At 45.5% G+C, this 14,229-nt stretch overlaps 1 protein-coding gene and 1 pseudogene across 2 annotated transcripts in view; both read left to right on the plus strand.

The window, feature by feature from the left end:
• Positions 1 to 10,518, plus strand: part of LOC147033563 (uncharacterized) — a 49,637-nt pseudogene extending 39,119 nt beyond the window's left edge.
• LOC147033562 (uncharacterized) overlaps positions 1 to 13,920 on the plus strand; it is a 57,238-nt gene extending 43,318 nt beyond the window's left edge. For both annotated transcript variants that reach the window (XM_085871672.1, XM_085871673.1), the window contains exon 2: positions 10,726 to 13,920. In XM_085871672.1, coding sequence (XP_085727798.1) covers positions 10,726 to 12,434 — 1,709 coding nt within the window. In that variant the 3' untranslated portion in view covers positions 12,435 to 13,920. The remainder of the gene's footprint in view (positions 1 to 10,725) is intronic.
• Positions 13,921 to 14,229: the final 309 nt, after the last annotated feature.

Consider the following 14,229-nt stretch of genomic DNA (forward strand, 5'->3'; position numbering starts at 1 on the left):
CCACCCGTCGTCACAGAGACTGACGTCACAGATTTGCTGTTTTGTCATGATTTACACCAATCGTAATACAAATGTTTCTTGTGTACAAATTTGTTACTTGCAAAATCGAAGATTTTTTAAGTCGATTGGTCAGTCGCTTTTGTTATTCTGTCTGTCTATCACCACCAGATCACAATTTTAAACCGATCTTCATGAAACTTCACCACATGGTAGAGTTTGTCATAAGCAAGAAGCCTATTGTTTTTGAGGTCAAAAGGTCAACAACTTCGGTGGGATTTCTAAATTCCTCAATTTTCATCAGATTGACTTAAATTTTAAGAGGATTTATATTTCAGCTCACTGAATTCAACCAACCAATTATTTTTGAGGTCAACATTGTCCCAAGGTCAACAACTCAGGAGGTATTTCTAAAATCCTCAACTTTCATCCCATTGACTTGAAATTTTTTTTTTTTTTTGTATACCTTCGTCGAGGCTCGTATGAGAGCTAACACACAACTCACAGCAAGGCATGAGACAAGAGGGGCAGACAAAAGGAAGGGACAAAACATTGGGGAACAGACACATGAGGTGAACTGTGGAAGGGAGAGGGATGGGGATGGGACTGGGAACATGGCGAAGAGAATATGGACATTACAGGGACTTTCAGGAAGGAAAGCAGGAGAATTGAAGGAAGTGGGCTTGGGTGGATTATCGGGGGTAGAAAAGATCGAGGATTTGGATGGGGGAAGATAAGAGGTGGTGGTGAACAGCTGTTTTGAAAGCCTGGAGGGAAGAATGGGAAAGAATAGAGTGAGGAAGTTTATTCAAAAGGCGGGAAAAAAGAGGAATGAAAGAGTGAAGATAAGAGGTGGTGGTGAACAGCTGTTTTGAAAGCCTGGAGGGAAGAATGGGAAAGAATAGAGTGAGGAAGTTTATTCAAAAGGCGGGAAAAAAGAGGAATGAAAGAGTGAAGATGAGCAGTGATTCGTGATTTTGGTAGTTTTACCAGAAGGGGGTTGTTGGCGGACCTTGAGCACCCTGTGGAAATGTGGTTGGGACAAATTGCAGAGAGAGCAGGGGGGGCAAGGCTGGAGAGGAGTCGGTAGAAGACAGAAAGACCACCGACCAACCTGCGGTGATTGAGTGAGAGGCCCAAAGACTCAGCTTCATTGCGGGAGATGCCGATGATCTTAAATGCCCTGGTTTCGACAGCGTGAAGCCGAGAAAGGTGGGAGGCAGGAGCACCAGCCCAGAGGGGAGAGCAGTACTCCATCAGGCTACGGACAAAAGCTTTGTAAGTGGTCAGGAGCTCAAGAGGGCCGAGGAAGGACTTAGCACGACGGAGGATTCCCAGTCGGCGACTAGCTTTTGAGGCGAGGTTGGAAATGTGACTTTCCCAGGAAAGGTCATGGCAGATAGTGAGACCCAGAAGCTTGAAAGAAAAGACTTCTTCCAGAGGATTGTTGAGAAAGTGGATGGGGGGGTTTTGTAAACGGTCCTTTCAAAGAGACATAGTGAGAGTGTGAGATTTGTCTGGATTGAAAGACATGTTCCACGTGTTGGACCAGTTTGTGATTTTATCCAGATCTGCAGTGAGCGAAGAAGCTGCTGCTTGCCGGTCTGAGGGATGACAGATGGTACGGCAGAGGGTGGAGTCGTCGGCAAAGAGATATAGAGGATTTTCCAGAGAGTCCGAGAGATCATTGATGAAAACCAGAAAAAGAACAGGGCCCAGAACGCTACCTTGAGGAACTCCAGCCAGCACAGGAAGAGGGGATGAAAGAACTCCATTTAGGGCCACACGTTGACTGCGACAGGAGAGGAAGTCTGCGAGCCATGAGTGGAGATGGCCTTGAATACCATGGGAAGAGAGTTTGGTGAGTAGGGCAGGGTGCCAGACTGTGTCAAAAGCACGTGATATGTCCAGGGATACGGCTCGGATTTCCTGTCTGGCATTGAGGACCTCCATCCATTGATGGGAGAGCAGAAGCAGCATATCCAGGGTAGAGTGACCTGGTCTGAAACCAAATTGATGATTGGAAATCAAGCCATTGGAGAAGAGGAAGTATTTCATGTCTGAAGTGATGATGGATTCCATCACCTTGCTGATGATTGGGAGAAGGCTGATTGGTCTGTAGTTACAGGGATCTGTTTTTGCACCTTTTTTATGCAGGGCAGTGATGTTAGCAGATTTCCAAGCAGATGGCAGATGACCTTGGGCAAATGAGAGGGTGAATAGAACATATAGAGGGTGAGTAAGAGCAGGCTTTGAGGACACGTGGGCTGATGCCGTCTGGACCGGTTGCAGAATCTGACTCGAGGTTTGAAAGCAAGCTCTCCACCTTGTCAGGAGAAAAGGATACAGAGTCCAGGGATAGTTGGGTGCGACTGGGTAAAGTGGGTAGAGATAGTGATGGGTTTAGGACACAAGATTTAGCTGCAAACACCGAGTTTAGACATTCAGCTTTATCACGTGTGGAATCAGCAGTGCGGCCATTTGAGGTAAGGGAGGGGATGGAGGGGGAACATACACCAGAAACAGATTTGATTAAACGCCACCAGGATTTTGAGGAGGGAGAGAGGTTTGAGAGTTCAGACTTGAGATGAGAAAGATGTTGTTTTCTGGCTCTCCTGAGGGTAGAGACACACTTGTTCCGAGCTTTGTGGAAAGAACTGAGATTGCCCTCAGTTGGGTTTGCTTTCCATGAGGCAAAGGCAAGTTGTTTCAGGACAACTGCCTCGCCACAAGCTTCAGTAAACCAAGGGCGGGAGGAAGGGTAAGACAACTGAACACGAGAGGGGATAAATCTGTGCATGAGGGAGAGCAAGTTTCTTTGAAAGAATTCCCAGGATGAGTTGATGTTTGAGAAAGTAGTGATAGGAGACCAGTCTGTAAGTTTGATGGCTGCTCGGAGACCCTGCCAGTCAGCTTGAGTGAAATGCCAGACTCGACGGCGGTGAGGTGGTTCTCTGATAACAGCCAGAGAGATGTCCACTTTGACAAGGACGTGGTCAGAAGAACCAATTGGAGCGAAGGAAGAGCAGCAGATATTGTCAGGGAAATTTGTCAAAATCAGATCCAGAAGAGATGGAGTACCATTGGTTGAGATCCGGGTCGGGAAGTTGACCGATTGAGTCAGTCCCAATGAGTCGCAGAAAGCTTTTGCTAAGGTGCCATGGCAGGTGAGAGAGGTACCCACACCTAGCCAACTGGCGTGATGACAATTGAAGTCACCACATAAGAGGAAGAGAGAGTTTGGATGAGAAGATAGAAGATGGTCCTTGTTTTCGGATAGTGAGGTGTAGATGGAGTCATCACTGTTCGGTGGACGGTACAGTACACATATAAACATGAGGTGGGAGTGGAGGGGAAGCCGAAGCCAGAGGTATTCCTGGGGGTGTGGGGGAGTGAGAGCAGTGCATGGAGAGTGAGGAATAGAGTCTTTGATGAAGAGAGCAACACCTCCGCCAGGACGAGGCTCGGGTCTGTAATGCAGGAGGAGGGAGTAACCAGGGAGAGATACTTGGGAGTCAGACACGTCTTGGGAGAGGAAAGTTTCTGTAAGGCAGATAATGTCTGGTTTGTCAGTGGCAACCTGTATGGAAAGATCTGAAAGGTTTGAGCGAAGGCCCCGGATATTTGAGGTCCACACTTTTAATGAAGAGGTAGGGGAGGAGGCTTTGGGTGCAGGAGGTGGAGGTGGAGGGTAGGACAAGGGACGAGGGGGGAGGTAAGGAGGGTTGCTGAAAGAGTGTGGGGTATTGCAGAATAGCGAGGGGAGGGGGCCGAATGAGGAGGAGAAAAGGCTCTGTGGTGCTGGGGGAGAGGGGGACAAGAGACAAGGAAGAAGGCAGTTGAGGATTTGAGGAGGTGGAGTGAAGAGATGGAGGTGAGAGGGCAGTGGAGGGAGGCAGGTTGGTGGATGAGAGGGGGGAAACTTAGAGAAGGAAGAGTGAGGGGGATGAAAGGTGGGAGAAAGGTGAGGGGGAATTTTTGAGAGAGGTGAGAGGGAGGCTTGGAGAGAGAAGAGAGGGATGGTTGCTTTGAGAGTGAGACTGAGGGGTGAGGAGGGTGAGGTGGCACTGAAGTGGGAAGAAAAGAATGGTTGATGGAAAGCGAGCATCCATGGCAAACTGTGGTTTTTAAAAGTTTTAGGTCAGAGATGCGATTTAACACAATTCTTGATGGATGCAATGAAGGCGAATTCAGAGCATGGAGAGAAGAAGCGCTGTAATAGTTGGATTTTTTAGGCAAGGAATGAAGGAGAGGTCGAAATGAGAGCAGTCTGTTAAAATAGCAGAAGAGTAGTGCATTGTGAAACAGTAAAGAGTACCACATGTGTGAGAGAGGAAGATGAAGCATTATAAGATCGTTTTTGTTGTTAATATTAATGTATGAGAGAGTTCAACAGATTCGGTCATGGAAGTGTAAAAAAAAAAAATCGAGGAGGAAGTTAAGAGGAAGAAGAAGAAGCAGAATCGGGAGAAGGTGAGCGTGTTGTTGTTGTTGTTGTTGTTGGGTATATTTTTTTTGAGATAAGAAAGAGATTAGTTGGGAGAATGGGGGATGTTTGGAAAGTGGGGAGGATGAAAATTGAAGGTAATGGGGAGAAAACATAAACAAACAAACAAAAAAAAACGATCGAACCCCGAGTGGAACCGGTAGGCCTCAAGCCTAGGCCTAGGCCTCAAACATCAGGTAAGAACGTCGACAAAAATACTCACAAAGTAGCACGATTTTTGAAACAAAACCGAACTAGGAACACACATTAACATGTAGGTGAGAAAATGAAACGGTTAAAACGGGACAAATAACAACCGGAAACTTAGCTTTGAGAACGTCAGCAGGGAGCCCCGAAGGAGACCTCTTGCCGCTCCAAAACCGCAAATTTGAAGAGGATTTGCATATCAGGTCACCGAATTCAACCACCAATTGGTTTTTGAGGTCAACATCGAACAAAAGGTCAACAACTTAGGTGTGATTTCTGAATTCCTCAATTTTTCATCCGATTGACTTGAAATTTGAAGAGGATATTTGGTCATTCAATTCAACCAGCAATTATTTTTGAGGTCAAATTTGTTTTCTGAACTTTGCAAGTATCGTGCTCTGCACGACGTCGTCCTGTCTGTCTGTCTGTCTGTCTGTCTGTCTGTCTGTCTGTCTGTCTGTCTGTCTGTCTGTCTGTCTGTCTGTCTGTCTGTCTACCACCTTCAGGTCCCAATTTTAAACCAATCTTCATGAAACTTCACCACATAGTAGAGTTTGTCATCAGCAAGAAGCATATTGTTTTTAGGTGAAAGGGTCAACATAGGCCAAAGGTAAACAAATTTGCCGTATTTCTAAAATCCTCAATTTTCTTCCGATTGACTGATTTTGAAGACTACAATGCCAAACTGATCATTATGAAACTTTACCAAGCTGTAGACCGAGAAGCCGATTCAATCGGTGGTCTCAACCGAGAAGCCGATTGATTTTTGAGGTCAAAGGTCATCTTGAGGTCAAATTTCTGAAATCTGCATTTTTCATCCAATTGACTTGAAATTTGAACAAGATTTGCATATTGCAGCACCGAATTGGGAAAGCTAATATTTTTGAGGTCAAAAGATCAACTCAAGGTCAAACTTGTAAAATAATCAATTTCAATCTGAAAAATAATTAATTTTCATCCGATTGGCCTGAGCTTTGATTAAGATTGTGAACTTTAATCTGAATGAAATAGACAATTTGATGTATCCATGGTAACCTTTGGAGAGGCGGTGGATTTTGTAAGTATCATGCTCTGAACGACATCTTTTTCTTGTTTGTAATATTGGTGATATTGTATTTATTTGAAATTTTAAAAGCTCCAAATGGTCAAGGGTCTAAGCTGTCTAAACTCTGAAGGCTGTAAGGGGTCTAAATGGTGTTAGGGTGTAAAGGTCGAATGGTTCTCAGGGTTAAAAGGGGGGAAAAAAGTCTAAAGGGTGATGGGATCTAAAGGTGTCTAAAGTGTTGAAAGGGTCTTAAAGGTAAAAGGGGTCTTAAGAGTCTTAAAAGTAAAAGGGGTCTTGGAGGGTCTTTGAGATCTTGTGAGTGTTTTGGGTCTTAAAGGTCTTTAAGGGTCTTGAGAGTCTTAAAGGGTCTTCAACGGTTGAAGGGGTCTCGGCAGTCTAAAGGGTCGAAAGGTACATTCCAATAGTAGGTAATTAACAGATGTGCGTGTGTGCTGTCAGGGTGCAACTGACGTTCGAACAGTACGTAATTAATAGACATATAGTCACACCGCTTCACGGATGGACGGACCGTGCTTTTCGTTTTTGGGTTCTCAGGAAATGTCATCTCTTTGTCTTCAAAAGGTCAGGCCGCTGGACGTCAGTGGGCGGATGCTCGTGCCAGCAAATGTTCGCTCTCTCGCTATACTTATGGAGCTCCACTATTCTCCAGCATCAAGAAGAACTTGGTTAAGCGATTGGTTCACTTCTGTCTGTCTGTCTCCACAAACGTCAGTTTGTGATTGTTGAATAACGTTATTTCAATTAAGCGTTAGATTTTGAAGTTGAACATGAATTGGATCGTGAATCGGAAAACAAACCTGGAGCTTAGCAGTACTTTGGCTCTGAATTCGTCCTGATCGCACATGCACAGAGAGGTGTGAGACTTTCTTTTTTGTTTTTAATACTCTGCCTGTCTGGAAATCAAACAAAATAGAAAATCATTCCAAACATGAAACTTAATGTTTTTATGGACGTCATAAAGGACACAAACAACAGGCACGAATAACTTGTGAAACATGTTAATTGTTGAATAAAGTGGTGTAAAAGACAGTGCAGGAACAGCGGTAAACTTCCGGGGGAAAAAAAATCCTACAACCTGCGACCTTTTAAACCCTGAGCTCCTTGGACTTTTGGCTCCCCCAACCTGGCTCCCTGCAGAAAAATCTGACCGCTCGGCTATATGGAGTTTTGAATAGCGGCCGGTATACTGGACGTTCAGGCTTGTGGAGGTTTGAATAGCGGACTGCAAAACGGCCGCTAGGGTTCAAAGGGTTAAAAAAAATTTCAATTGAACAGTACAGAACACAAATCGCCTTTTTTGCACTTTCAAAACCCTTCCGTGTAGCATTACTTGGACATGCTAAATAAGGTGGTGTAAAGCACACCGCATCAATGTCGGTAAACTTCGGGAATTACTTTTTTGTTCTGCAGTGTTATTTTGAACACTGCATGGGTTAATGTGTTCTATGAACTCTCTTGTTACCTATATAATTATCTGTCTATCCAATTTATCTATTCATCAATGAAAAGTAACGGTCAGGGTGGGGTGGTCAAGGAAAGGTAACGGCCATGAAAGGGGATGTGGAGTTAAACAGTGGGGAATTTGAAAATAAACAACTTGAGGGAGATGAAGAATGTGGATGATCTGTTTGTTCGACATGATATAGTGCCTCCACCACACATTTCCCCCAGATATAGTGGCTCCGCCGCAAGTCCATCACCGCCGCCATTTGTGGTGGAAACGACGACGACATCGTCAGGAAAATTTGTGAAACCAATCAGAGTTGTCTTTCATGTACATTGTAGATCACCAGACTATGAACTGACAGATTTATAATTATCAAGTATCAAAAGGGTCGGCGTCACGGGCCTTCCAGCAACACTGCACGTATATGCCTTTGGCTTCCTTAGGCGCACCGAACTGAAAATAAACCGGACGCCATCTTGGTTTGCACTCTGTACTGGGCGAAGGCGATTTGCGTTTCATTCAGAATGACAAACGATCTGGTTTTTTTTTCACCTTTTGTGCGATAGTTCTTAAATTTTGGGAGCACGAAGAACTCAAATCGATGGCAGAGCGTGCAGCCGAGATAATGTACACGTCTGCTGCAGGCAGGGTGATTCATCAATGTGTGAGCCATCCCTTGGGTGGACGTTGAACGAGACGTCCCGTCATGCACTCGCTTCCAAGCCGATGACAGGACAGATGAGCATGATGTTGGCAGGATTACTTCTGGGGAAGGCATGTTGACGTTCTGTTTTGTGGAATGAGGGGGAGGGGGTTCCATCGCTAGATTGTGGTATGAATAGCATGGACCGCCATGACCGTACGTGGAGATCTGTCTCTGGACTATGCTCCACTTCCATCCCTTCCCTCTCTCCAAATGGAATCACAGCCGACTCGATTCTGTGTTCGCTTCTTGTGTCCCCACAGGGGCAGATCCAGGAATTTCAAGACAGGGGTTCGTCAGACCAGAGTGCCGAACGGAGGGTACGGTGGGGTTTGGGGGTCCTCCCCCAGGAAATTTTGAAAAATGGATCGTCGGAAACATCTGCATTCTCGGAAGTTTTCTGCAGTTTGTTGCTTCTTCCCTGGGCCAACAGTTCAGCAGATTCGTGTTGACTCATGGGGCAAAGTGGCAAACTTGCCCAGTCCATCCTTGGTTTAAATAAAAGGCCTGTGCACACATGTAGTGGGAAATGACGGCGTTCACTGACTACATTGGGCAAAGCCCAGCACCGCCATGCACCCAGGTTGTGAAGCTTAGGTCAGGGGGTCACCCCACAAAAGAGATAGTATCACATGGCGGATGTGAGTTGTTTTATTACTTGGGAATGATGCTATTTTTGAATAGACGGCGCTTGTGTTTCTGAATGTCACACATCATGTGGGGATACGGGGACGTCATGGTGTATGTTGACGAGGGCCAGAGATGCCATCTGACTCTCCCATGAAATCTCTTAGGTAGGTCTTCATGCGCCGCAGGCAAGAAAATGAGCATTGAGCCTACAGGAGCCTACAGGAAGGGTGCATCCAACATGGAGGAGGACATTGATCGCTGGAAAATCGTCTCCATATTGTAGCACACGAAAACTTCCTCGTCTGTCGTTCTCGTATGGTCTGTCACACTGACGGATGAAAAGAAGTCGGTAATCTTCCTTTTTTTTTCTTTTTATTTTTCGGACCTTCCATGACACTCACTCATTTTGTCTTCAATTAAAGTTAGTGATACGATTGATCGTACGGAGACAGCATTGACCAAGTTCGTAGGGGCTCGGTACTATCGGGTCGACGAGTCCTCTAACGCGCTCGACGAGGGGTGTTGACGATGACACACGCATATCCTGGAGGATGTGTGCGTTCTATTTTCAACACCCCTCGTCGAGCTCGTTCGTTTACTCGTCCACCCGATAGTGCTGAGTGCCTGATGGTGCTTGCAGCTTACTCACTATAACCTGACGCACAGTGAACACACGCATCACCGCTGACAACAATGTGGTGGGCCCTGCATCGATTGTGCTGCTGTATATGCTGGCAACATGGAAATAAGAGCTGGTTTTTCCCCCCCATAATATGGGGATAAAAACTGGTGTGAAAATTTCAGTTTATGTGCAAAGTCTGAATGGGAGGGGGGGAGGATGTGAACCCCCTGCACCCACCCTCTGGATCTGCCCTTACTCAACCCCTCACTCTCTGTACCCATCCTTCGCTGGTGTACCCAACTGCTCCCAGACTGTCTTTTGCATCCGAGAAGGTGGAGAAGGTTCTTTCAACCTGTGACTAGGACTCTGCAACTGGAGCGGACAGCATCAGCTCACGTGGCCTAAAATCATGCTCTGCTGCTCTTGCGCATTGTCTCTCTGCCCTTTTTCATCCTATCATTTTCCCCCAGGTCATCTTCCCTCTGCTTGGAAATCAGCCAACATCACAGCATTACATTAAAAAGGTGAAAAACTGATCCGCTTAACGACACAATTATCTGCTTGCTTCCAATCATCAGGAAGGTCATGGAATCCTTCATCGCAGTTAATATGGAATCCTTCCTTTTCTCCAAAAACTTTATCTCGGATCACTAATTTGGTTTCACACTTGATCACTCCACCTTTGGCATGCTACTTCTACTCACCCAACAATGGATGGAGGCCCTTAGCCTCAGACATGCGACCAGGGCCGTCTCTTAGGACATATCTCGTGCTTTTTATACAGTCTGGCATCCTATCCTGCCTTACGCCCCAAACTCCCTGCCTATGGCATCCAAGGCCAACTCCACACATGGCTTGCTGACTTCCTCTCCTCTTGTCGCCAACATGTGGCTCTTGACGGAATCCTTTCATCTCCTCTTCCTGTCAACACTGGAGTGCCGAAGGCAGTGTTCTGAGCCCAGTCCTATTCCTGATGTTCATCGATGGTCACTGTGACTCTCAGTCCATGTTGCCACTTCCCTCACCCGTCTGGCCGACAGCTGACTGTGGCTGTCAAGACTATTCACCGCTTTGAACTGTTCGTTTGTGGATGCGCTTTTCTTAACCAGCAGGTGATCCACAATGTCCTCGTACCCAACTGGTGGGACTTTCTTCGACAATGGACCACTCGGTCAGTGCGATTTCATATGGGTCCAGACCACCAGCAGGTTTGAGTTTATCCTCAAACCTTACTTTTGCAACGCCCACCAATTGCTCTGAATATCCCTTGCTTTCTTTCAGTATATTCTTCAGCTGCTCTGACATCACATCACATGATTCCGGGAATATCTGGGAACCTTCTCGTACGGTGGCTGTGTAACCGTCGATGGAGTCAGGCGAACTGTCCAACTCATGGGTGGAACAGAATGTGACACACACACGGAGGGAGAGACGAACAAGCGTATTATATGGATCAGTACACTAAAACATTGCCTGCAAAGATGTACTTTAAGATGTTTTTTTTTTTAATCTCAAAAGCCCATTTTCTGAGAACTAACTTTCCTGTTTTTGTGAATTATCTTTGCAGGCAAACAGGAGAAGCTCATCACAAAGTTTTCCTGCACCTTGTGCTCTCAATTCTTCAGCACAAAATTTGCATTGATGAGACACAGGAAGAGACACCGACCAGTTTCCAGTGACAAAAAGAACACCTGCACGAGCTTTCCTTCCAGTACCTGCTATAAGAGAGTATTGGTGAAGCACACTCAGACACACCCAAAAGACAAACTCTATACGTGCGGTGTGTGTGGTAAGGGATTGAGTTACTCATGGAATTTGAAGATTCATATGAGGATTCACACGGGGGAGCGCCCGTACTCTTGCAATGTTTGTGGAAAGATGTTCTCCTCCTCTTCAAAATTGAGCCAACATGCTCGTCGTACGCACCCAAAGGAGGCATACGTCTGCAGCGTGTGCGGTGAGAGATTGGGAAACTCGTCGGCGTTGAAGACTCACGTGCAGATTCACACTGGAGAGCACCCATACGCATGCAAATTTTGCGCAAGGACGTTCTTGACCTTATCCAATTTGATAAATCACACACGTACCCACACAAAAGAGCGCCCACACTTGTGCGAGGTTTGCGGAAACAGGTTCTCCTTTTCTTCGGGTTTGAAAAAGCATACTCTTCATTTCCACAGTGGGAATGAAGCAGACGTAGACAACACAAGTAACGTGCCATACACCTGCAGAGTGTGTGGCAAGGTGTTGAGTGACTCCTCGAAGTTGAAGATTCACGTGCGGATTCACACGGGAGAGCGTCCGTACCCTTGCAACTTGTGTGCAATGGCATTCTCAACTTCATGCAATTTGAAAAATCACCTCCGTACCCACACGGGAGAGCGGCCGTACATATGCGAGGTCTGTGGGAAAACGTTCTCCTCTTATACAGGGATGAAATATCATGCTTGTCATTGCCCTCGTGGAAAGGGACCGTATAGCGACAACACAAAAACTGCACAGACCTGCAGCGTCTGTGGTAAGCTGTTATGCGACGTGTACAAGTTGAAGGTCCACATGCGCACCCACACCGGAGAGCGCCCGTACGCTTGTATATTTTGTGCGAAGGCCTACTCCACTTCAACGCTTCTGAAAAATCACACACGCATCCACACAGGAGAGCGCCCGTACGCCTGCACGGTTTGTGGAAAGACTTTCAGACTTTCATCGACGTTTAAAACTCACAAACGTATTCACACCGGAGAGAGCCCGTACACCTGCACGGTTTGCGGGAAAGCGCTCTCATGCTCATCGGCCTTGAAAAGGCACGCATGCTACCACACAAGGAAGAATCGAAGAATTCCCTCGGGAGAAAATCCTCACAATTGTCCTGTGTGCGCCAAAGTATTTCCCTGTTCAGCGAAGTTGTCTCAACATGTCAAAATGCACGCCGTAGAGAAGCCCTACAAGTGTCCTGTGTGCGGAAAGGCCTTTGCTCGTTCAGTAAATTTGGCTCAACATAACAAAATGCACACCGGACAGAAGCCCTACAAGTGTTCTGTATGCGGCAAGGCATTTGAGCAGTGTGTAAATTTGTCAAAACATAGCAAAATACACACCGGAGAATGGACCGCACCGACTGGAGAAAAGAAACGTTACAAACAACGAGAGAGGCCGCACAAGTGCTCTGTGTGCTTCAAGGCCTTCATTTATTTTTCAACTTTATATAAACATGAGATGATACACGCGGTGAAGAATTACCAGAGGGAGAATTACCCTTATTCTGTCTTCAGTTGAGTATGGGCGAAGGCCCACAAATGTTCTGATTGCAACGGGGGTTGGGGGAGGGAATTCCTCAATCATCAACTTTATGAGAGGAGCCCAACAACTCTACAATTGTTCTGTGTGCAGCAAGGCCTTTACTCAGTTTTTATATAAGCATCAATGATTGATACATTCATAGCAGGTGGACCACAAAAATGGACAAATTGAATATCCACCAAAGAACAATGATACGGAAGTTCGAAAATGAAGCACCGTTCAAACGCCTCGGGTTCGAAGAGGGCCACCAAATCTGTCACAAACAAATGTGCAAAACAATTGCCAAGGAATGCCTACAGAACAGCCTGGTGCTGGCTTAAGATCTTTGGTTCTCGAGTTCAAGCCCCGTCAAAACAAAAGTACGTGCTGCACCCGTACTTGCTGCTCAGCATTTTAAAAGAAGATGGCATTAAACAACTAAGAGAATAGTAATAAGAGAATAGGCTTTGGTGGGCCTAATGGGCCTGCTCCTGCATCAAAGTTCCTTGTAAGGAATCATAAAACCATCTTCTCTGGGGATGTAAGACACAACAATGTGCACAGGGTCATTCACTGACATCTGCAAAAGCAATTGTTGAAATCTCGGACATCGTGCTCACGTATGACATGACAATTCCATCAAGCGTGACAATGCATTGTGACCGGACATAGGGCTAAAGGAGAAAAAGGAAAGGACTGCATTTCCTCGAGGTGTCAGCATCCAGTTACTTTGGTCGAAATAACGTGGAAATGCGAAAAATGACCATGTACCACAATCCGAAAAAAACAAAAAACAAATGAGGTCAAAATTACCCAGAAACTGAAGAGCTCTGACATTGTGCCAGTGATGGTTCGACAATGGGTGGAATTAAATAGAGAACGCCACTGAAATGTCTCAAACTATCCCGAGGAATAATACTGCAAACTAACTACAATTGGAGACTGGAGGTCAGTGACAATTCTAAAAAAGAACCTTTGGAAAAAGAAAAGAAACAATGAACTCCAAACTCAAAGGAGAAGCAATGACCCACAACTCGGACAAGGCACAGTACACTACAAATCAAAAGGTTCTTTTGAAAACGGTAGAGAATTTATGACAGTTTTTCAAACTTTAATATTACGAGTCATGCCAAGATTCCAGCACGGAATTCAAAGAAGTGAACGCGTACGAGACTGGCACATCAGGTATTCAGGCCCATTGGTTTGAGCCATATCGATCCTCTCTTAGGTCAATCATTGTGTTTGCGGGAAGACATCTGACATTGTTGCATTATCAAAACATTCCATTTGCATTTTGTACTGCAGCAAATCTGAATATTGAACTGTGGTGGTACAAGTTTTTTGCTTGGATCGAATAATTCCCAGCTGATGTTTTTTTTAAATCAAATTGAAAGCTGATTTTATTTTTTTATTTTTTGAAATGTTTTAGTGTCTGTTTTGTTTATATGTTTCTGCATTGTTTTAATAAATCCAAAGTTGATATTTTGAACAACCAGTTTTCCTTGTTGCTTTTGCACTTGTTCATTCCCACTTAACTTTTGTAGTTGACGACTTCGATGAAGTTTTCAAACCTATTCCCAAATTGAGAGCCACTATCATGAGGAGCATTACGACAGTCTTGTTCTTTTGACTGCATTGCGGAAAGCTGTGTTTCGGGGCCACGTTCTCTGGAACATTTTCCGGAGCATTTGTGGGATGACACGATGAAAAGCAAGTCTCGCCGCTCGTTTAACGTCATCATTGGTTTCATAGCATGGCTGTGCAACAATCTCTCTGAAGCCCCCAAAAAGGG

The sequence above is a fragment of the Eptatretus burgeri genome, chromosome 2 (genome assembly GCF_056783735.1).
Source record: "Eptatretus burgeri isolate ZD-2024b chromosome 2, Ebu_testis_v1, whole genome shotgun sequence".
Lineage (NCBI taxonomy): Eukaryota > Metazoa > Chordata > Myxini > Myxiniformes > Myxinidae > Eptatretus > Eptatretus burgeri.